The 15586-nt window shown below is 56.0% G+C and overlaps 4 protein-coding genes across 4 annotated transcripts; all 4 read right to left on the bottom strand.

Annotated features, from left to right (window-relative positions):
* Window positions 1-2926: 2926 nt before the first annotated feature.
* On the bottom strand, window positions 2927-4312 carry B0H18DRAFT_994778 (uncharacterized protein). The gene is made up of 2 exons (XM_048045278.1): window positions 4209-4312; window positions 2927-4156 (listed from the first exon to the last, which is right to left on the bottom strand). Exon 2 carries the CDS (start codon window positions 3946-3948, stop codon window positions 3241-3243), a length of 708 nt encoding a protein of 235 aa, XP_047895697.1. The 5' UTR covers window positions 3949-4156; window positions 4209-4312; the 3' UTR covers window positions 2927-3240.
* A 2406-nt stretch (window positions 4313-6718) lies between these two features.
* Window positions 6719-8051, bottom strand: B0H18DRAFT_994776 (uncharacterized protein). Its single transcript, XM_048045277.1, has 4 exons — window positions 8027-8051; window positions 7853-7964; window positions 7400-7790; window positions 6719-7357 (listed from the first exon to the last, which is right to left on the bottom strand). The coding sequence occupies exons 1-4, from the start codon at window positions 8044-8046 to the stop codon at window positions 6876-6878; spliced, it is 1005 nt and encodes a 334-aa protein (XP_047895696.1). The 5' UTR covers window positions 8047-8051; the 3' UTR covers window positions 6719-6875.
* A 1835-nt stretch (window positions 8052-9886) lies between these two features.
* On the bottom strand, window positions 9887-11591 carry B0H18DRAFT_1083944 (alpha,alpha-trehalose-phosphate synthase TPS1 subunit; the record flags this gene model as incomplete). Its single annotated transcript, XM_048031724.1, has 4 exons — window positions 9887-10099; window positions 10155-10352; window positions 10402-11005; window positions 11053-11591. 4 exons carry the CDS (start codon window positions 11589-11591, stop codon window positions 9887-9889), a joined length of 1554 nt encoding a protein of 517 aa, XP_047895695.1.
* Window positions 11592-12700: 1109 nt separating this feature from the next.
* B0H18DRAFT_1117073 (uncharacterized protein) lies at window positions 12701-15189 on the bottom strand (the record flags this gene model as incomplete). The annotated part of the gene is made up of 4 exons (XM_048033524.1): window positions 12701-12888; window positions 12952-13070; window positions 13138-13676; window positions 14992-15189. 4 exons carry the CDS (start codon window positions 15187-15189, stop codon window positions 12701-12703), a joined length of 1044 nt encoding a protein of 347 aa, XP_047895694.1.
* Window positions 15190-15586: the final 397 nt, after the last annotated feature.

Here is a 15586-nt window from a genome sequence, read left to right as displayed (position 1 = left end):
CAGTCGACAACTCTCGTCCTGTTTCTCCTGACTCTGGTGCTCGTGATGCTACCGAGGAACGGAACGACTTGCCAGTGGACACAGGTCTGTGTCCCGCCACCGAGTCGACTTCGACAGACGCATGGTCCGACGGATCCGCCCAAGCATCGTCCTCGCTCACTGTGTCTCCTGAGCCTGTCAGCCTGGTCCTCAAATCCGACCGCGCCACGCCACCTCCAGCTTCCTGTCTTGTCAGCCCTGCACCCGCTCTCCCCATTGATACCGTGCCCAAGTCCAAAGCCGACAAACTGCAAAAGGAGATCGTCATGCTGAATACCCAGCTGTACAAGCAGAGCAAGGAGATGTCCCGGCTGGAATTGGAGAAGGAGAAGCTCAGGAAGTCGCACACCGAAGTCCAGCTTCAGTCTTATAGGCTACAGACCCAACTCGAGGATGCGAAGCGCGACACGGCGAGCCTCCAGGATGGCCTCACTCGTGTTCACGCGGAAACCGCCGAGAAGGTCAGCAGCCTGAACAGCAAGGTCACGGCTTCGGAGGAGCGTATCAAGGATCTCGGGTACGAAGTGGACACTGCTAAGGCTGAGACAATGGCTCTGGAGGGTCTCGTTGAGGCTCGCGACCGCGCACTGGCCGACTCTGCTGAGGAGAACCAGAAGGACAAGGACACGATTGGCCGGCTTCTTCGAAACGTCGAGGAGAACCGGAAGCTCGCCCTGCGTCTCAGGCTCGAACTGGATGCTCAGATCATGAAGAACACCCCGCAGCAGCCTCGTACATACCCGGTAGTCAAGCGGCAACTCGTGCACAAGGCTCCCTCTTCCAATAACTCTGACATTCGGTGGACCCCGCACATGTACGTCCAGGAACTGAACCGCCAGAAGTCTATCGCACGTCACCACATCGAAGCGGTGCGCCAGGAGGCAGACGCGACGATCAACGAGCTCAAGGCCGCTCTGGCGACTATGGCTGGGCAGCGCAACAAGTTCGAGGCCGAAGTCGACTCCGTAACTACCAAGCGCAAGAACCTTCAGGCCAAGGTCGACTCTCTGACGTCTCGCAATGCTGCTCTCGAAGAGGACGTGCGCGACATCACCGCGGCAAGGACCACCGCCGAAGAGGAAGTCAAGCACCTCTCGGCAGCTCTGCTCGATCAGCCCGCCTGCATCTGCGGTGCTGCCGTTGGGCGGAGGACGAAGGGCAGGCTCGCGAAGGCCGTCGATCTCTACGCGAAGCACGCACGCGCCCTCCGCTGCATCCAGCGCAAGCACTCGGACGCGACTACTGCTGAGCTCGCTTCAACTCAGAGCTCGCTCGCTACTGCGGAGGCCCACCTCAAGGCCGTGCGTGAGGACCTCGGCATCCTGCAACGGGCGATCGACAACGCGTATGCTCCTCTGGGTCCTACTATGATGGCGCACCTCGCCGCTAGGGGCCTTCATCTTCAGAGGGCCCTGAGGCACGACGAACAGGTAGCTTTGATCTCGGATTTCGCAATGCTCTTGGCGAACGAGGGTTCTGGTGCTGTTTCTGGTTCTGTTTCGGTCGATATGATGGTCTGCGACGAAGACTCTGGTCAGCCTGAAGCGATCGATGCGATGGAGTCGGTGCATGTGGAAATGGCGTCTCTCTGCTCTGCGCCTGATCCGGATGCCACTCTGGTCGACACGGACATGGACATGGCGACCCCGGACAAGGAGATCGTCCCAGTCGGTGCCAGCGTCCCCCTCCACTGGACACAACGGCAGCCTTCGGCCACTCCCAGCACCCCTATCCCCTCCGTTCCTCAGGCCGCAGCCACCTCAATGACCGACGTACAGATGGCGCCTCCCTCTGTACCTCAGCACAAGAGCACGCCAGCTCCGGGCGCGCCCAGGAAGCCCGTTGCGGCGGCGCGGGCTAAGGCACCCAACACGCTCGCCTCTCCAACGCCGAAGGGACGCCCGGGCACCCTGCAGACTATCTCTGAGTCTGAGTCACTGAAGCTCTTTAGTGAGCTGGGAGAGGAGGAGCAAGAGGTGTGTGTGCTGTCTGCGCGATAGCGGTGTTCAGTCGCTGATCTCCTTCAGGCACTGGCCAGGGTGCTCGAACAGGCGCTCGCTTCCCCTTGAAGTCCACATACGGACGGACGGGGGCAGTAGAAGGCGAGGGCAACGGCCCATAAACCAGCAACGGGGAGAAAAACGGACACACTCGCACATTTCTTGGTTCCTCATCAATCATCCGGATCTTGGTTCGTGCATTCATATATCTCTTAACATGTCTGGACAGGTACGCGTATTCCTCTGTCGTTATCCGCACAATTGCTGACTGTCTTTAGTTTTGACAACATCTTGGTCACGGCTACTTCATGTTCGTTCAGACATTCAATATCGAGATTCCTGAAGTCACGCATCATCATCGTCAGGCCTATGCATCTTACACGTCGTGAATATACCCACTTGGTTCGTCTTCTTCATCTCTGACGTGTCTCTACTGACACAGTATACTTGTGGCAGCGGTCACAAGTAACATTGTGCGGAGCTCGTCGCTACCCCCACCTACCTGTATCATGCGAAGACGTCATGCGAAGACGATCATATACCCGATGCCTCGGCCCTGTTATCCGGAGGGTCTGCAGCAGCTCGATGTGCTCTCCTTACTTACGAGTGGTTTGAGCAGCCTCGACACACTCGTCCATTCATCTTTATTCATATTTATTCTGGAATCTGGACTCAACTACGGTGTATCCTTGGAATTGGTTTCTAGAACATGTCGTCTGTGTATCATGTAACGGATTGGAATGCAACTGGGTTCTCTGGAATCGATGAGTGAAGTCGCAGTTTCCGCACACCTGTTTTGCGCCTACTTTCTATCCGCGTTCAACGATCGAGTTGACCACAACATTTCACACTTGCTTCTGCGAGTACACTCGCATTGTGGGGACAGTGACCTTTACACATCCGGAATGGGGTACAAACACTACAAACAGCGGTGCGAAGCACGTTGTACAACCTCTACACGTTATTATTGTACTACACAGAACGTCGCATAGTTCACAGCAAATAAATAAGTATTGGCGACCGTCTACTAGTCGTTGGGTCCAGATAGATCTTTCGTCGGTTCACGCTCTGTCGGCTGCTTGAGACTCATCACCTGAAGCGTCCTCGCCCACGGCATGCGAGTCAGTCTGCTCTATGTACAACCGAGTTGTCCGGGTCGCTCTCCTCTTGGCCTTGCAGATCTTCCAAGTCATCTGTGTGATCAAGAATGCTGTCTAATGCGGCCTTTAGGGCGGAGGTGGGGTGCCAGTCCTTCAGGGTGATCGGCTCGCCATATCTCCAAAACCTCGCCGACGATCTTGTCCGTCACGTCGGTCCAGTCCTTCTTTTCGGCGAAGCTGCGGTCCTCCGTCAACTGGTCCACGGCGGTAATGGCAAAGTAGTGTCCAGCCCAGCGGCCGCGGTGGAAGGGCCCTTTATAACGCATGCTGACCGAAGGGTCCGACGACCAGCAGATCTGCGTGAGGAGGACGTGCCCGAGGCTGAGAAACGTAGTTGTCCAAGGGCCACCGTCACAGTCCGTGCCCGTGAGCTCCGCGACGGCGCTGACACGCACGTATTGCGCGAGCGTCCAGTTGCACAGGATCCACTCGGTCTCGGGCGTCTCATCCCACGAGTAGTCGAGCTTGGCTAAGTCGTACAGCTCATCCCTCTCGTCAGGGGACAATCGACCCTCCGAGGCGCACCAATCGAGCTTCTGGTCCCACCATTCGGCCGCATACCGGTCACGGTTGCAGAGCCAGGTCTCGGCTGCGTTGTACAGACGTGTGCCGTTCGGGCCGTCCTTCGTCTCGGGACAGTCGCCGCTGAGTGACTCCTTCTCATCCTCCTGTAGGATACCAGGAGGCAGATCATCGCCCTTGAGGTAATTCGCCGATGCAGATGAGACGCTGCAGAGTCCACAGCGCATTGAGAAAGCGCAGTCCCTCGTAGATGTGTTTCTCGGCGATGACCCGGAGGAATGTGTTGGTGAGCGCGAGGTAGACGGCGTCGAAGATGTTGTCGAGTTCGATATGATCGAATATGAGATCCAAGACGTCGAAGGGGAGGTTCAGCGCGCCCAGATCACGCGGATCCTTGCTGTGGCCGCGTTCGGTGGAGCGCTGATATGGCTTGGGCTGCCAGGCCTGTCAGCCCGCGACTCCGACGTGTATAACTCGGTGCCCTCACCTTGCGAGGGATGGAAAGCAACCAGACTAGTCTTTCCGGATCATCACAGAGAATCAACTCGTTGAGCTTCCTGCCAGTGGATTCGTAGTTAATCCTCTCCCTCCTGTCGATGTTAATTCTGACAGAGGTCACATGTTCATCAATCTTAGCCAGCGTGAAGAGCAATATTAATGTGTATGTTACTTACAAGTTCCAGTGCTGGCTCATCCCAGCAGTGAGAAGTGCTTGTTTATACGGAGGCCGGGCGGAATATGAATGGGGTTGTACTTGTAGCCTGAACTGCAATACTTACTGCTAAGTCCGAGAGAGTCTGTCACGGTACATCGCGGAATCTGCACGGCGGTGTTACCACCAGGTACATCTTATCGACGAGCGGCAGTCCGATCGATAATCATAAGCCCCGATTAGGCATTACGGGTTTACTATCACTACGGCCACCCCCGCCCCGCCTCATAACAGTCTGTCGGTTCCCCGGTGCGCGATCAACAACCTGACCTCTGCTCATCCTTTCATTGTCTGGCTGTGCTTCACTGGACCATAGGTTGTCCGTTCTCTGCCGGTATGTTTCGCTTGTGATAACTCTGCCATCAGGTTGTGTAACAAATGCCAGGACTTCAATGGCCTTACGGTCAATCATCCTACAATGGACATACCGACCTTGTCATGAGCGAGTATCGCCCACGAAGCAGCAGCCTGGCTATGGTCACGGTCGCCGGCGATTTTGCGCAAGACCGCTGTCAGTCTGCCCTAAACACAGTCCCAACTCCGACCGTGGGTGGTACGTCGCACTGCGCACAATAACTCGACTCGCTGGCACTCACCTCCTACCACCGATCACCCTGCCCACCCCCTAATCCACCGTCTACTCAGTGCAATCAACTCCATGCTCAAACAGCACCCAGGGATCGTACTCACGCTCCGGTGGGTTCCGGGCCACCGCGACATGGCAGGCTATGAGCATGCCAACCAAGAAGCGAAGAAGGCAGCGCGAGGCAACAGCAGCTCCGCGGTCAACCTCCGAGTCCTTGCTGGCTCACGCGGACGAGCGAGAGGGCAAGCAAATAGGCATTGCATGCCTACTTGCGCGCCCTCTCGCTCATCCGTCGCCAGTATTGGCCTTCTTACCAGCTCGCTTGCCCGCCCACTCTTTCTCGCCTGCGCCCATCTTCGCTGTCTCGCCCACCTGCCCGCTCGCTCACCAACCTACCCGCATGTTCACGCACACCCGCCTGCTTGTCCCCGGTTTCTATTGTCCGCCTGCCCACTCTCGCCCACTTATCAACCCGCCAGCACCCCGCCCACGTTACCTCTTGCGTACGCTCCCGTTTTTCCACGCTCCCGTTCGCCCGCTTGCCCGCGCTTCCTTTCACCTGCACTCTCGCTCGCTCATCTACTTGTCCCGTTCGCCTGCTTACATTGTCCACCCACCCACTCGCTCGCGCTCGCCCAGCTGTCCGCTGTCCGGCGTTCAGAGGCTGTCTCGTTCGCGCTTTCTCTCACGCTCGCCTGCCCACCGTCCTGTTCGGCAGAATCAGCCTCCGAGTCGCTGGCGACTTCAAGCACTGCACCTGTGGCTGCTCTTGGCTCAGCAATACTGATACTGACAGCTCCCGGCGAGTCCACTGGCGGGTCAGGCGTAGGGTACGATCGTCCGAGTCCATGTTGTATAAAAGATGTAGTCGTTATTAGCCGAATACATTGCGATTCAATTTTCATCTATTCCGGGTGATACGAGCGCTCAGTGCGGCCAAGTGAGGAGCGCGCACTCGTCCTGTCAATGGCCGACGACGGACTATCGGGCTAACAATAGACTGCTCAAGCTAAGATAACCCTGTTTAGTTACTTACTAGCCTCGCATATCGTAACGGACGATGGTCGGGCGTTGTACTTCTGACGGAAATTAATCAGCGACTCTCGGCCTTTTGATTGTCTAACAGCCTGTTGTAGTATGACCGAATATCTACTGGCGAAAACCGACCCATTCCAGCCACATCATCAGTCTGTTAGTTCTGTTAGTTCTGTTAATCGATGCTTTGGCTATGTCAGGTCGCCGTCGGTCTGATGCCAATTTTGCGATGTACAGGGAGTCTGTACTTCAACTTGTTCGCCACAGATGGCCATAGATTCCCACGGCATTGGCCACCCGGGAGCACCCGGGTTCGTGGCTGCTGCGGTTGCGCACTGTGGGCGTGAATTGAGCGGAACGGAAAGGAAAGATACTCGATAGTATGTACTCGATACTGGCGTCGGAAAGGCGGGGCAACTAAGTTTCTCCAAGTCGAGCGAGAGCGTCAGTTCACCGCGCGCAAGTTTTGTGCTCATCTTGAACCGTCAGGCCTCGGCGCTCAGCGCTCAGCCATTACCCTCAGTACCCACCGATGCACCGTGAACGGATGCGCGTCGCGTTCGCAATCTCAAAGTACCAGGACGCAAAGGAATAACGGAAAATAAGTGATACAGTGATATAAAGTAGATTGCACATACAGCGATGTTGTGAGATAGTAATACAGTCGTGCAAGACATCGGGAGACACAGTTCACCTAGGTTCGTGTTCCTTCATTGCTCTGTACTCCGTCGGCGTCGTCTGGATGCAACTCCCGTCACAGCTTCCCAGTTCGCTTGTCGTATATCCGACTCGGAAACGTCTGAGTCGTTCTCCTGTTGACTTTACAAAAATTCCTCGTCTGTGAAATCAGGAGTCCTGTCGTTGAGGTAGCCTTCAGGCCGGAGGTGCGGTACCAGTCTCTCAGGTGCCTTGGCTCTCCATATTTCCAAGACTTCGCCGACGACCTTGTCGGTCACGTCCGTCCAGTTCTCCTTGTCCGCGAAGCTACGGTTCCGTGTTAATTGGTCCACAGTGGTGATGGCGACGTAGTGCCCAGCCCACTCGCCGCGGCGGATGGGTTGTTCGTATTGCATGTCCGACGACCAGCAGATCTGCGAGAGGAGGACATGGCCGAGGCCGAGGAAGTTGTCTGTCCAGGGGCCATCACAGACGGAACCGGTGAGGTCGGCGACAGCGCTGGCGCGGACATATTGTGCAAGCGTCCAGTTACACAGGATCCACTCCGTCTCTGGTGTCCCATCCCATGTGTAGTCGAGTTCAACCAACGCTCGCAGTTCACGGCGCTCGGCGCGGGTTAACTGGCCTTCGGTGGCGAGTCGGGAGAACTTGAATTACCAATATCTACGCTCCTCCTTATCATTGAGCCAGATGTCGAACGCGTCGAATAGACAAGAGTTGCATATGCCGGACTTGGGATCGGGATTGTGACCGCTGAGCAACTCCTTCTCTTTCTCCTTGAAGACATTGGGAGGTAAGTCATCATCCAGGAGGCAGTCGCCGGCATAGATGAGACGCTCCAGGTTCCACCGGCCATTGTAGAAGCACATCCACCTGTAGATGTGTTTCTCACCGATGACCCGGAGAAACGAGTTGGTGAGCGCGAGGTAGGCCACATCCAAGCTGTCGTCGATTTGGTCGAATATGAGGTCTAGGACGTCGAAGGGGAGATTCAGCATGCCGAGATCACGCGCGTCCTTGCTGTGGCCTCGTTCAACAGAGCGCTGGTACGGCTTGGGCTGCAAAGATTTTCTCGTCAGTTATCTATTCTAGCGTCATGTAACTCGGCCGGTGCTCTCACCTTACGAGGGATAGCAAGCAACCAGATCAGTCGGTTCGGATCGCGCCATATGAGCATCTCGCTGAGTCCCGGAGAGTCGAACCTGATACTCTGCCTGATGTCGATGTTGATTCTGACGAAGCCACGCGTCTGTTAGTTTCCGCCATGAGCAACGTCACGGTCATAATCACTTACAGTCTCCAATACTGGCCCATCCTGTGAAAGTGATGGATGTTTGAACAGGAGATGAAGGCAACGAACGAAGCTAAATGTCACAATGAACGGAACAGAAGGCTGAAGTTTTGTGCAGGAGGGGCTACAAAAGCTAAGAACAACCACTGAACAACCGTTGTAGCAATACATATGGCCACAGAACCACAGATGCAGTAAATTCCCACGGCGTTGGCCACGGCGCCGGCGCCGGCGATCCCGACCTTGTCCAGGGCCTGTCAATGTACTCCTTGAGTGCTTCCTATAAATCCTTCTCTTACATACCGACGTGTGATCTGCGTAGCGTCGACAGTCGGAGTCCGTTCATACTGATCTTTATGTGCTCTGGAATTGAACCCGTATCCAGTTGACTTCCCTTGCATCGAGGAGAACATTCAGTTCACCGCAGGAGATCAACACTACAAACAGTATCAAAAAGCACGTTCAGCAGCGAATGCAACACTCACACCGACAACCCTGAGGCCTGAGGCCTGAGGCATGAACACCCTGGCACATCGCATAACCGGTCTGCGGTAGTGATGGCGAAACAGTGCCAGGCCGCGATGGTTGGGCCATTCATAGTACATACAAACTGGCGGAAGGATTCGAACGACCAGCAGTTCTGCGTGAGGCGGACATGGCCGAGCTCGAACCAGTGAGCTTGGCGACGGCACCGGCACGCACGTATTACAATGGACTTACTCGGTCTCTGGAGTCCCATACCACGAGTAGTCGACCTCTACCAAGGCTGAAGGGATGTATTTCGCGTTCTTCGGCGAGGGTCAACTGGTCTCCAGGCGGGCATCCCATACGTCATCGGGTTCGATTTGGTCGAATGTGAGTTCCAGGACGTCGAAGAGAAATTTCAGCGCGCCAAGATCGCGAGCGTCCTTGCTGTGACCTCGTTCAATGGAGCGCTGATACGTGGCTTGGCCTGTGGAAACTACAGAAGCCTCCGATGGTCAGTACTCCTCGGTGTCATGCAACTCGGTGCCTTCCAATAAAGTACCCTACGCCAAGTGAGCAGCCAGATCAGACGGGTCGAGCGTCCAATATTCAAACTTTATAGCCTGCGAGTGCCTGCTATCGAGGCTATTCAATTTTAACGAACGCCTGAGGGACGCGCCACATTCGTCAATGTCCACCTCAAGGAACTAGAAAGTTACTTACATCTCACAACATCGGCCCATCCTGCTAGAGCTGGAAATGAAGACGTTATGTCGGTCAAGAGTCAGTCAACAACTGCACTGTCCTTGCGTACTTGCAGTGGATATCCACGGCGTTGGAGGCCCTGGCTCGAAGTCGAACGGCCGCCCGGTAACACTTGAAGCTTTGAAGCTTGGAGGTTTTTTGTGAAGAGTGTTGTTGGATATCGTGTTCCACAGGACGTCCTTTCTTTCGCAGGGATGCGTGCAAGATGCGCAAGGAAGACCTAAATTCAATACTCGGTGATTCTATGGCGGCCAGAAGCAAGGAGATCGTTTTAAGACTCACCGGCACCACTTACCTAGCATTCTCCCGCCAAAGAAACCTATCCGAATCGTCGATGGTTGTATTGTCTCTATTGCCTCCTCTAGTCTATCTTGTGCAGCCAACATCGTGTTCCATTAGCATCAATACGGCGAATCGAGAGGTGTACACTAGTAATGACAACATATTTCGGGGATGCTTATGCAGTGCCGCTGGCAATGCCAACGGCGATGTGTATGTGAGTGTACGTATAGCCGCTACAACAACAAAAAAACGGGAGAGAGAAATGATGATACACGTCTTTGCCTTGCTTCCCACAACCCAACACTGAAACGTCCGCCCGAATAAGGATACCGCCATGCGTCCGTGCCGAGCCTATTGGCTATTCGGCGCGGGCGCGTTGGCAGGTGGGGTCATGGGCACGCTCCCGTCAACGACGTTGGAGCCCTTGAGGTCCTCGCGCTTGAGCTGTAGCTCCGCCTGGCCGCCCTTCTGCGTCTCCGCGGGCTCCGTCTCGGGCGTCTGGATTTTCGTCATCTCGCGCACGAAGGAAGTACCCCAGTACGCTGCGGAGTATTTCGTCACGTACTGGTGAGGCTCATGAGCATGTGTGAAGTGATGGACAATGACGACAAATACGTACTTTGAAGAGTTTTCGTTGGTTCTCTGCCCGAGTATCCGCGTCCATGCTGACGGACTGGAAGATCGCGTCGGCGACCTCTTGCGAGTCCCACGGGTTGACAACGATACTGCCGTTCAGACTGTGCGCCGCGCCCGCGAACTCTGACAAGACCATGACGCCTTGCTTCTCCTGCTGACAAGCGATGTACTCATATGACACCTGCAAACTGATCAGATTCGCCGCGACGGCCATGGGTCAGGGAACTCACCAAGTTCATACCATCGCGCGTGGAGGTGACCAAGCACACATCGCTGACGGCGTACAACGCACACAGTTCATCGAACGGCAACGACTTGTGCATGAAGTGGATGGGAACAAAGTCGACCGTGCCGAATCGCCCGTTGATCCGGCCGACCAGCTCGTTGACGATCGCGCGCAGGTTCTGGTACTCTTCTACATCCTGCCGCGATGGGACCGCCAGCTGTGCAAGCACAACCTTGCCGATCCACTCCGGGTGCTGGCTTAGGAACAGCTCGAGAGCGTGCAGCTTCTGCGGCACGCCCTTGATATAGTCCAGCCGGTCCACGCCCACGATCACCTTCACGTCCCCGAAGCGCTGCTGCAGCTGCTTGATTCGCTGTTGCACGCTGTCCTTCTTGAGGTTGTCCGTGAACGACGTAGGGTCGATCCCGATCGGGAATGTGCCGACGTGCGCGAGCCGACCCTCAAACTCAACGCCGTTCGGCATCGTAGGCAGCGCAAGGATACGTGTGCAAGAAGACAGGAAGTGTCGCGCGTAGTCATACGTGTGGAAACCGATGAGGTCCGAGTACAGCGTCCCGAGCAGAATTTCCCGCCGCACGGGGAGAATCCTACGACGCGTGAGCATAACCCCGGCGTCAACGTGGGACGGACGCACCTGTAGATCTCGCTGGATGGGAACGGAGTGTGCAGGAAGAAGCCGATTTTGACGTTCGGCACGCGCGTGGGCGGTATGTCCTCCATCTCGATGCCCTCAAGGATGCGCTCGATTTCTGAGGCGGTCGTCGAGCCGTCGTTCGGCGGGCCGTCGTTGAGGACACGGAGAAGCATAGGGAGCAGCATGAGGTGGTAGTCTTGCACCCAGACCATCGAACCGGGTGAGAGCTGCTGCATAATCACCTGTGCGAACGCCATGTTCGCCTGGCGGTACGCGAGCCAGTTCTCCTCGTCAAAGTTCATCTCACCGGGGTGGTAGTGGAACAGCGGCCAGAGGATGGAGTTGCTGAAGCCATTGTAGTGACGGTCCGCGACCTCGTCGTCCAGGTAAACCGCCTGACACGAGTACTCCTCCATCAACCGCTTGTCGAGGATTGGGCGGTCTTTTGGAGGAATAAAGAATCCCGGCCAGCCGATCCAGGTGAAGGACATAGACTTCTTGCACCCAGACAGCGCAGATACAAGGCCGCCTGAGGACATCTTGAAGTGGTATTCGCCCGCCTCATCCTTAGTGATGGTGACGGGGAGACGGTTGGAGACGACGATGAGGTGGCCCTGCGCGCCGTCGAGGTCGGGAATTTGCGGAGAGAGGAGCTCGGACGGCGAGGAAGTGAGGGGTGGTCGTTGGCTCATCGTCGGACGCTGGCGGCGACAACGCGGACGTTACAGGCGGCGGCGACGGGGACGTGGGGAGTGCTAATAGCGGCGAGGACGATGGCAACGATGGTGAGCAGCACAGGGTTTTATGGCCGAGAGTAACTCGCACTTATCGATGATGTCATGCGACCGTAATTGATCGAAGCTTCGAGCCGGGCAGTCGGTAACCTAAACTTGGTATTTCTGCGCCCACTTAACCTGCCATTACTATCATTTACGTCCACCATCTGTCCGCAACCTCTTCCTCCTCCCCTCACTATCGTCGCTGCCCTTCGTCGTCGCTGCCTCCAGCCCACGGTCGCGCAGCTATTCGCTCTGATGCCGGCGACCACTCCGATTAAAGCCCGCAGGACTGCTCGATGATCATCAATATCGCGGCCCAGCCCTCCGCTTGACGGCCCGGTCCATTACCATTTCTTGTGCTCGTACTGCGGTCTAGAAATCTCTCGGTCACAAGTGAGCATGCATAGAGCCCGAGTACATAATTTTTGCAGGCGAATCTCTGTCCGCTGTCTTTCGGTCGTCGGACGAGGTCGTGATCGGGAAGCGCATCGATGAGCACGTCCATCTGCATTCGGATACCGGGATGGGTATGTGCATTGGCCCCACGTACACTTCGAGCTTATCACCCTCTTGGCTTGGAGGACTTCGTAAATGGCTCACTACTATGGTGGTGCTATCCCCCAATCCTCTGAGCAGGCCCAGAAACGCGCTGCAACTTCCTCAATTGTAGGCACTGCTGACCAGACCCAGACTAGTTGTCCTATGGCGCACCGCGATCAGTGGCGAACACTTCACCCCTGACCTTAAGTTGTAACACGGGCATTCAGATCAGGCATGTACCCTAGTTCTTTTCGGTAATGACATGCTTACGGCGTTGTGATTTGAAAAGTGCCTGGCCTCGCGTACGTGCATCGAGTCACGACAGATCCCTACAATAAACCCTGTGTCTTGAACGCGTAGATCATGTCGCGGGTGCTCTCCTGCTTCGTACGATATTTGAGTCCGAGAACCCTCGTCGACTTGGAAGCATCGAACACGAAGTTATGCTTCGCACTAGCAGGCCGGTACGTGGCATCTCCTCCGGGTAGGCTTCCGTCAGCTTCATGAGCGGCTTTGACTTGAATAAAGGCATCTGCGTGAGCTCCTCGCAGATCGTCGGATGTTCCGCAAGTTGACTCACCGAAGTCCTGCCACTTCCAGGATCCCTCAGACGCGATGATTCGCTGTCCACCCGCATCTTCCTTCTGGAATGCAAGCACGTGTGCCTCCGCAACATCTCGCACATCAACCCAACACATTCTGTAATAAGTACGTACCCCAAAGATCAGCGCACAAATCCCGATTTGCAACCGAATCTGCAACTGACTCGACGACCATCCCGTCCGATCGCACCTCAATCTGGTCTCTGGCCTTGACGATCACAGCCTCGTACCACTCTCGCAAGCTGTTCGCCATCTCTGCGGGAGAGCTCGCGGGCAGCATCGGCGGCCCGAAAACGTACGATGGGCAGATCGAGACGAGGTCCCAGCCGATCCCGCCCTCACGTTTCTGCCTTTCCACGAACTCCCAAGCCGCGCGCTCTGCGAGGACCTTGCTCGTGCAGTACTTGTCTGTGATCGACGCAGCGCGGCCGTGCGTGCGCACCTCCGCGAGGGATGCTTCGTTCCAGTCGTCCTCGGTGAACGTGCGCGGGAGGTCTCGGAACTCGCGGATCGCGGCGCAGGATGAGGTAAGGACGATGCGCTTGACAGACGCGCCGTAGGCGAGGGCGGACTCGAGCACGCGTGTGGTGCCGCGCACAGCTGGCGCGATGAGCTCCTCGGGATCGTCCACGCCTACGATGTTCGGCGAGGCGAGATGCGCAATGGCATCGACGTCCCTGACTGCTTCGTCGAAGGCGTGTTCCTGTCCGCCGTTTGCAGGTCAGTCACTAATTTATGGGTGATAGGTGTAGAGCATACAGTCATCTACCCCCTGGTGAGTCGCTACCCCCTGGTGGGTCGACTGCCTATCGCGGGTGATAAGGATAAATCGGGAAGATAGACGCTCAGGGATCGCCGCTTATCTCTCAAGCCCGACGCGATGTTCGTGGCTTACCGTTTGCGGGGCTAATGTAAACGGACCTGTCTTCATGCATGTACGATACAAACAAATGTCCAGGGCGGTGTTTCAAAAATACGAGCAGCCTTTTGAGACTACACCAGCACAGCAAAAACTAGAGACAGCGCGCCACCTGTCGCGGCAAAGACCCTCTGGTGCGTTGCGATGTCGGCTAGGTTACCACCTGCACAACTCTCTGTCGATGACTATATGCCCTGGCATCATGCCAGGTCGCCCAGATTCACAGCTCAAACGGATCTACCGACGTGTCTATGCAAAAGACAAGAATATTAACTTGGCTGCAGCCCGATACAAAGCTGCGAATGCCGAGCCTTCGCATCTTGCAGGACAAGGAGACCGAGAAGTGAACATCGCATACACAGAAGTATTTGAAGCAGGGAGTCCGGTGTGTGTACACCGACGAGGAGTACCGTGCTGCACGTCGCCAGGATCGAGACGAAGCGGAAGGCAAGGTGCCAGTGTTGGAACAGGCACGCGGGGCAACAATCCGGGCTGTCAAAGCAAAGCGTACACCGTGGCGTGAGGATCAGAAGGCGCATAGGCGGGTGCTCAGGGAGCGCAGGGATGAGGAGATAAAGAGATGGAATGATCAGTGCGACGAGAGCATAGCACGAGGTGAGAAGAAGCCTGAGAAGCCGAAGTGTGTGGAAGGACGTGCAAAGACTCCCCCCATCTATGAGGAGTGGATCGCAGCTGTTGATGGTCTTGATCAGGACAAGCTGAGGGAGCTCCATGACACAGCGGACGACTCAGTGAAGGGTAAAGAGCAGCCTGAGAAGAAACAGGTCTTATTCGACACAATGAAGGGGTTGCTAGTGTCGGACTAGGACTGATTTAATTCTTATGTGTATATATTGTACCCTACAGCATGCTCATGTACAGTACATTCGTTGTAGTCAATGTACACTAATTGCTCGTTCAATGCCCTGCAAGCGATGCAGATCCTACGCCCACTCGGAGTGTAGACCCAGTGCGTGCGACGCGTCCCTCGTTATCTCGGTGTAGATAAGATGTTGATTACCAAATCGGGCTCTTATCACCCGCGATAGGCAGTCGACCCACCAGGGGTAGCGACTCACCAGGGGGTAGATGACTGTACCTTGGTGATGTCCTCGATGACCATCGTCTCGAGCTTGTCGTGCGACGCGAATGTCTCGCGGAGCTGCTGGGCCTTGCTCTCTGAGCGCACGGTGCCCCGCACGGCGTAGCCTTGTTCGAGGAGCTTGCGCACTAGCCACTGGGCGATATAGCCATTCGCACCAGTGACGAGCACTTTACCCGACGTGATCGCAGGCATCGTCTAGCGTGAATGTGATGTGCAGTCTGGGATACTGCGTCCAGTTGGTGTGAACATCTTGCGTCGCAGTGCAGTGGGACCTGTATCTCGAGAAGCGCTCGTTCCTTTGTCAGACGACGGAGAGGATGGAGGGTGCATAGGAGGATTGGTGAGCATTTGGCTTTCAAAGCGTCAAGGCATGACGAAGTGGACAGGGCGAGGGAACGTACAGACGGCCGTAAAGACGGCTTCAGCATGGGCGCCTCCTCCGTCCGATGCGGGGGTTAGCTTGTACCGTGGGGCTTGGAATCTCGATTGGAGGTTGGAACGGGAGGAAGTCGATGTTCGTGCGTGAGTGGTATATGGCTTTCCACGTGACCGCGATGACGCGCGAACTGGCGCCGAACCCGAGCGACGA

This window comes from Fomitopsis serialis, assembly GCF_022376445.1.
Source record: "Fomitopsis serialis strain Sig1Antser10 chromosome Unknown B0H18scaffold_18, whole genome shotgun sequence".
Lineage (NCBI taxonomy): Eukaryota > Fungi > Basidiomycota > Agaricomycetes > Polyporales > Fomitopsidaceae > Fomitopsis > Fomitopsis serialis.
Note: the sequence above shows the minus strand (reverse complement) of the source record. Positions and strands in the feature narration are given on the sequence as shown.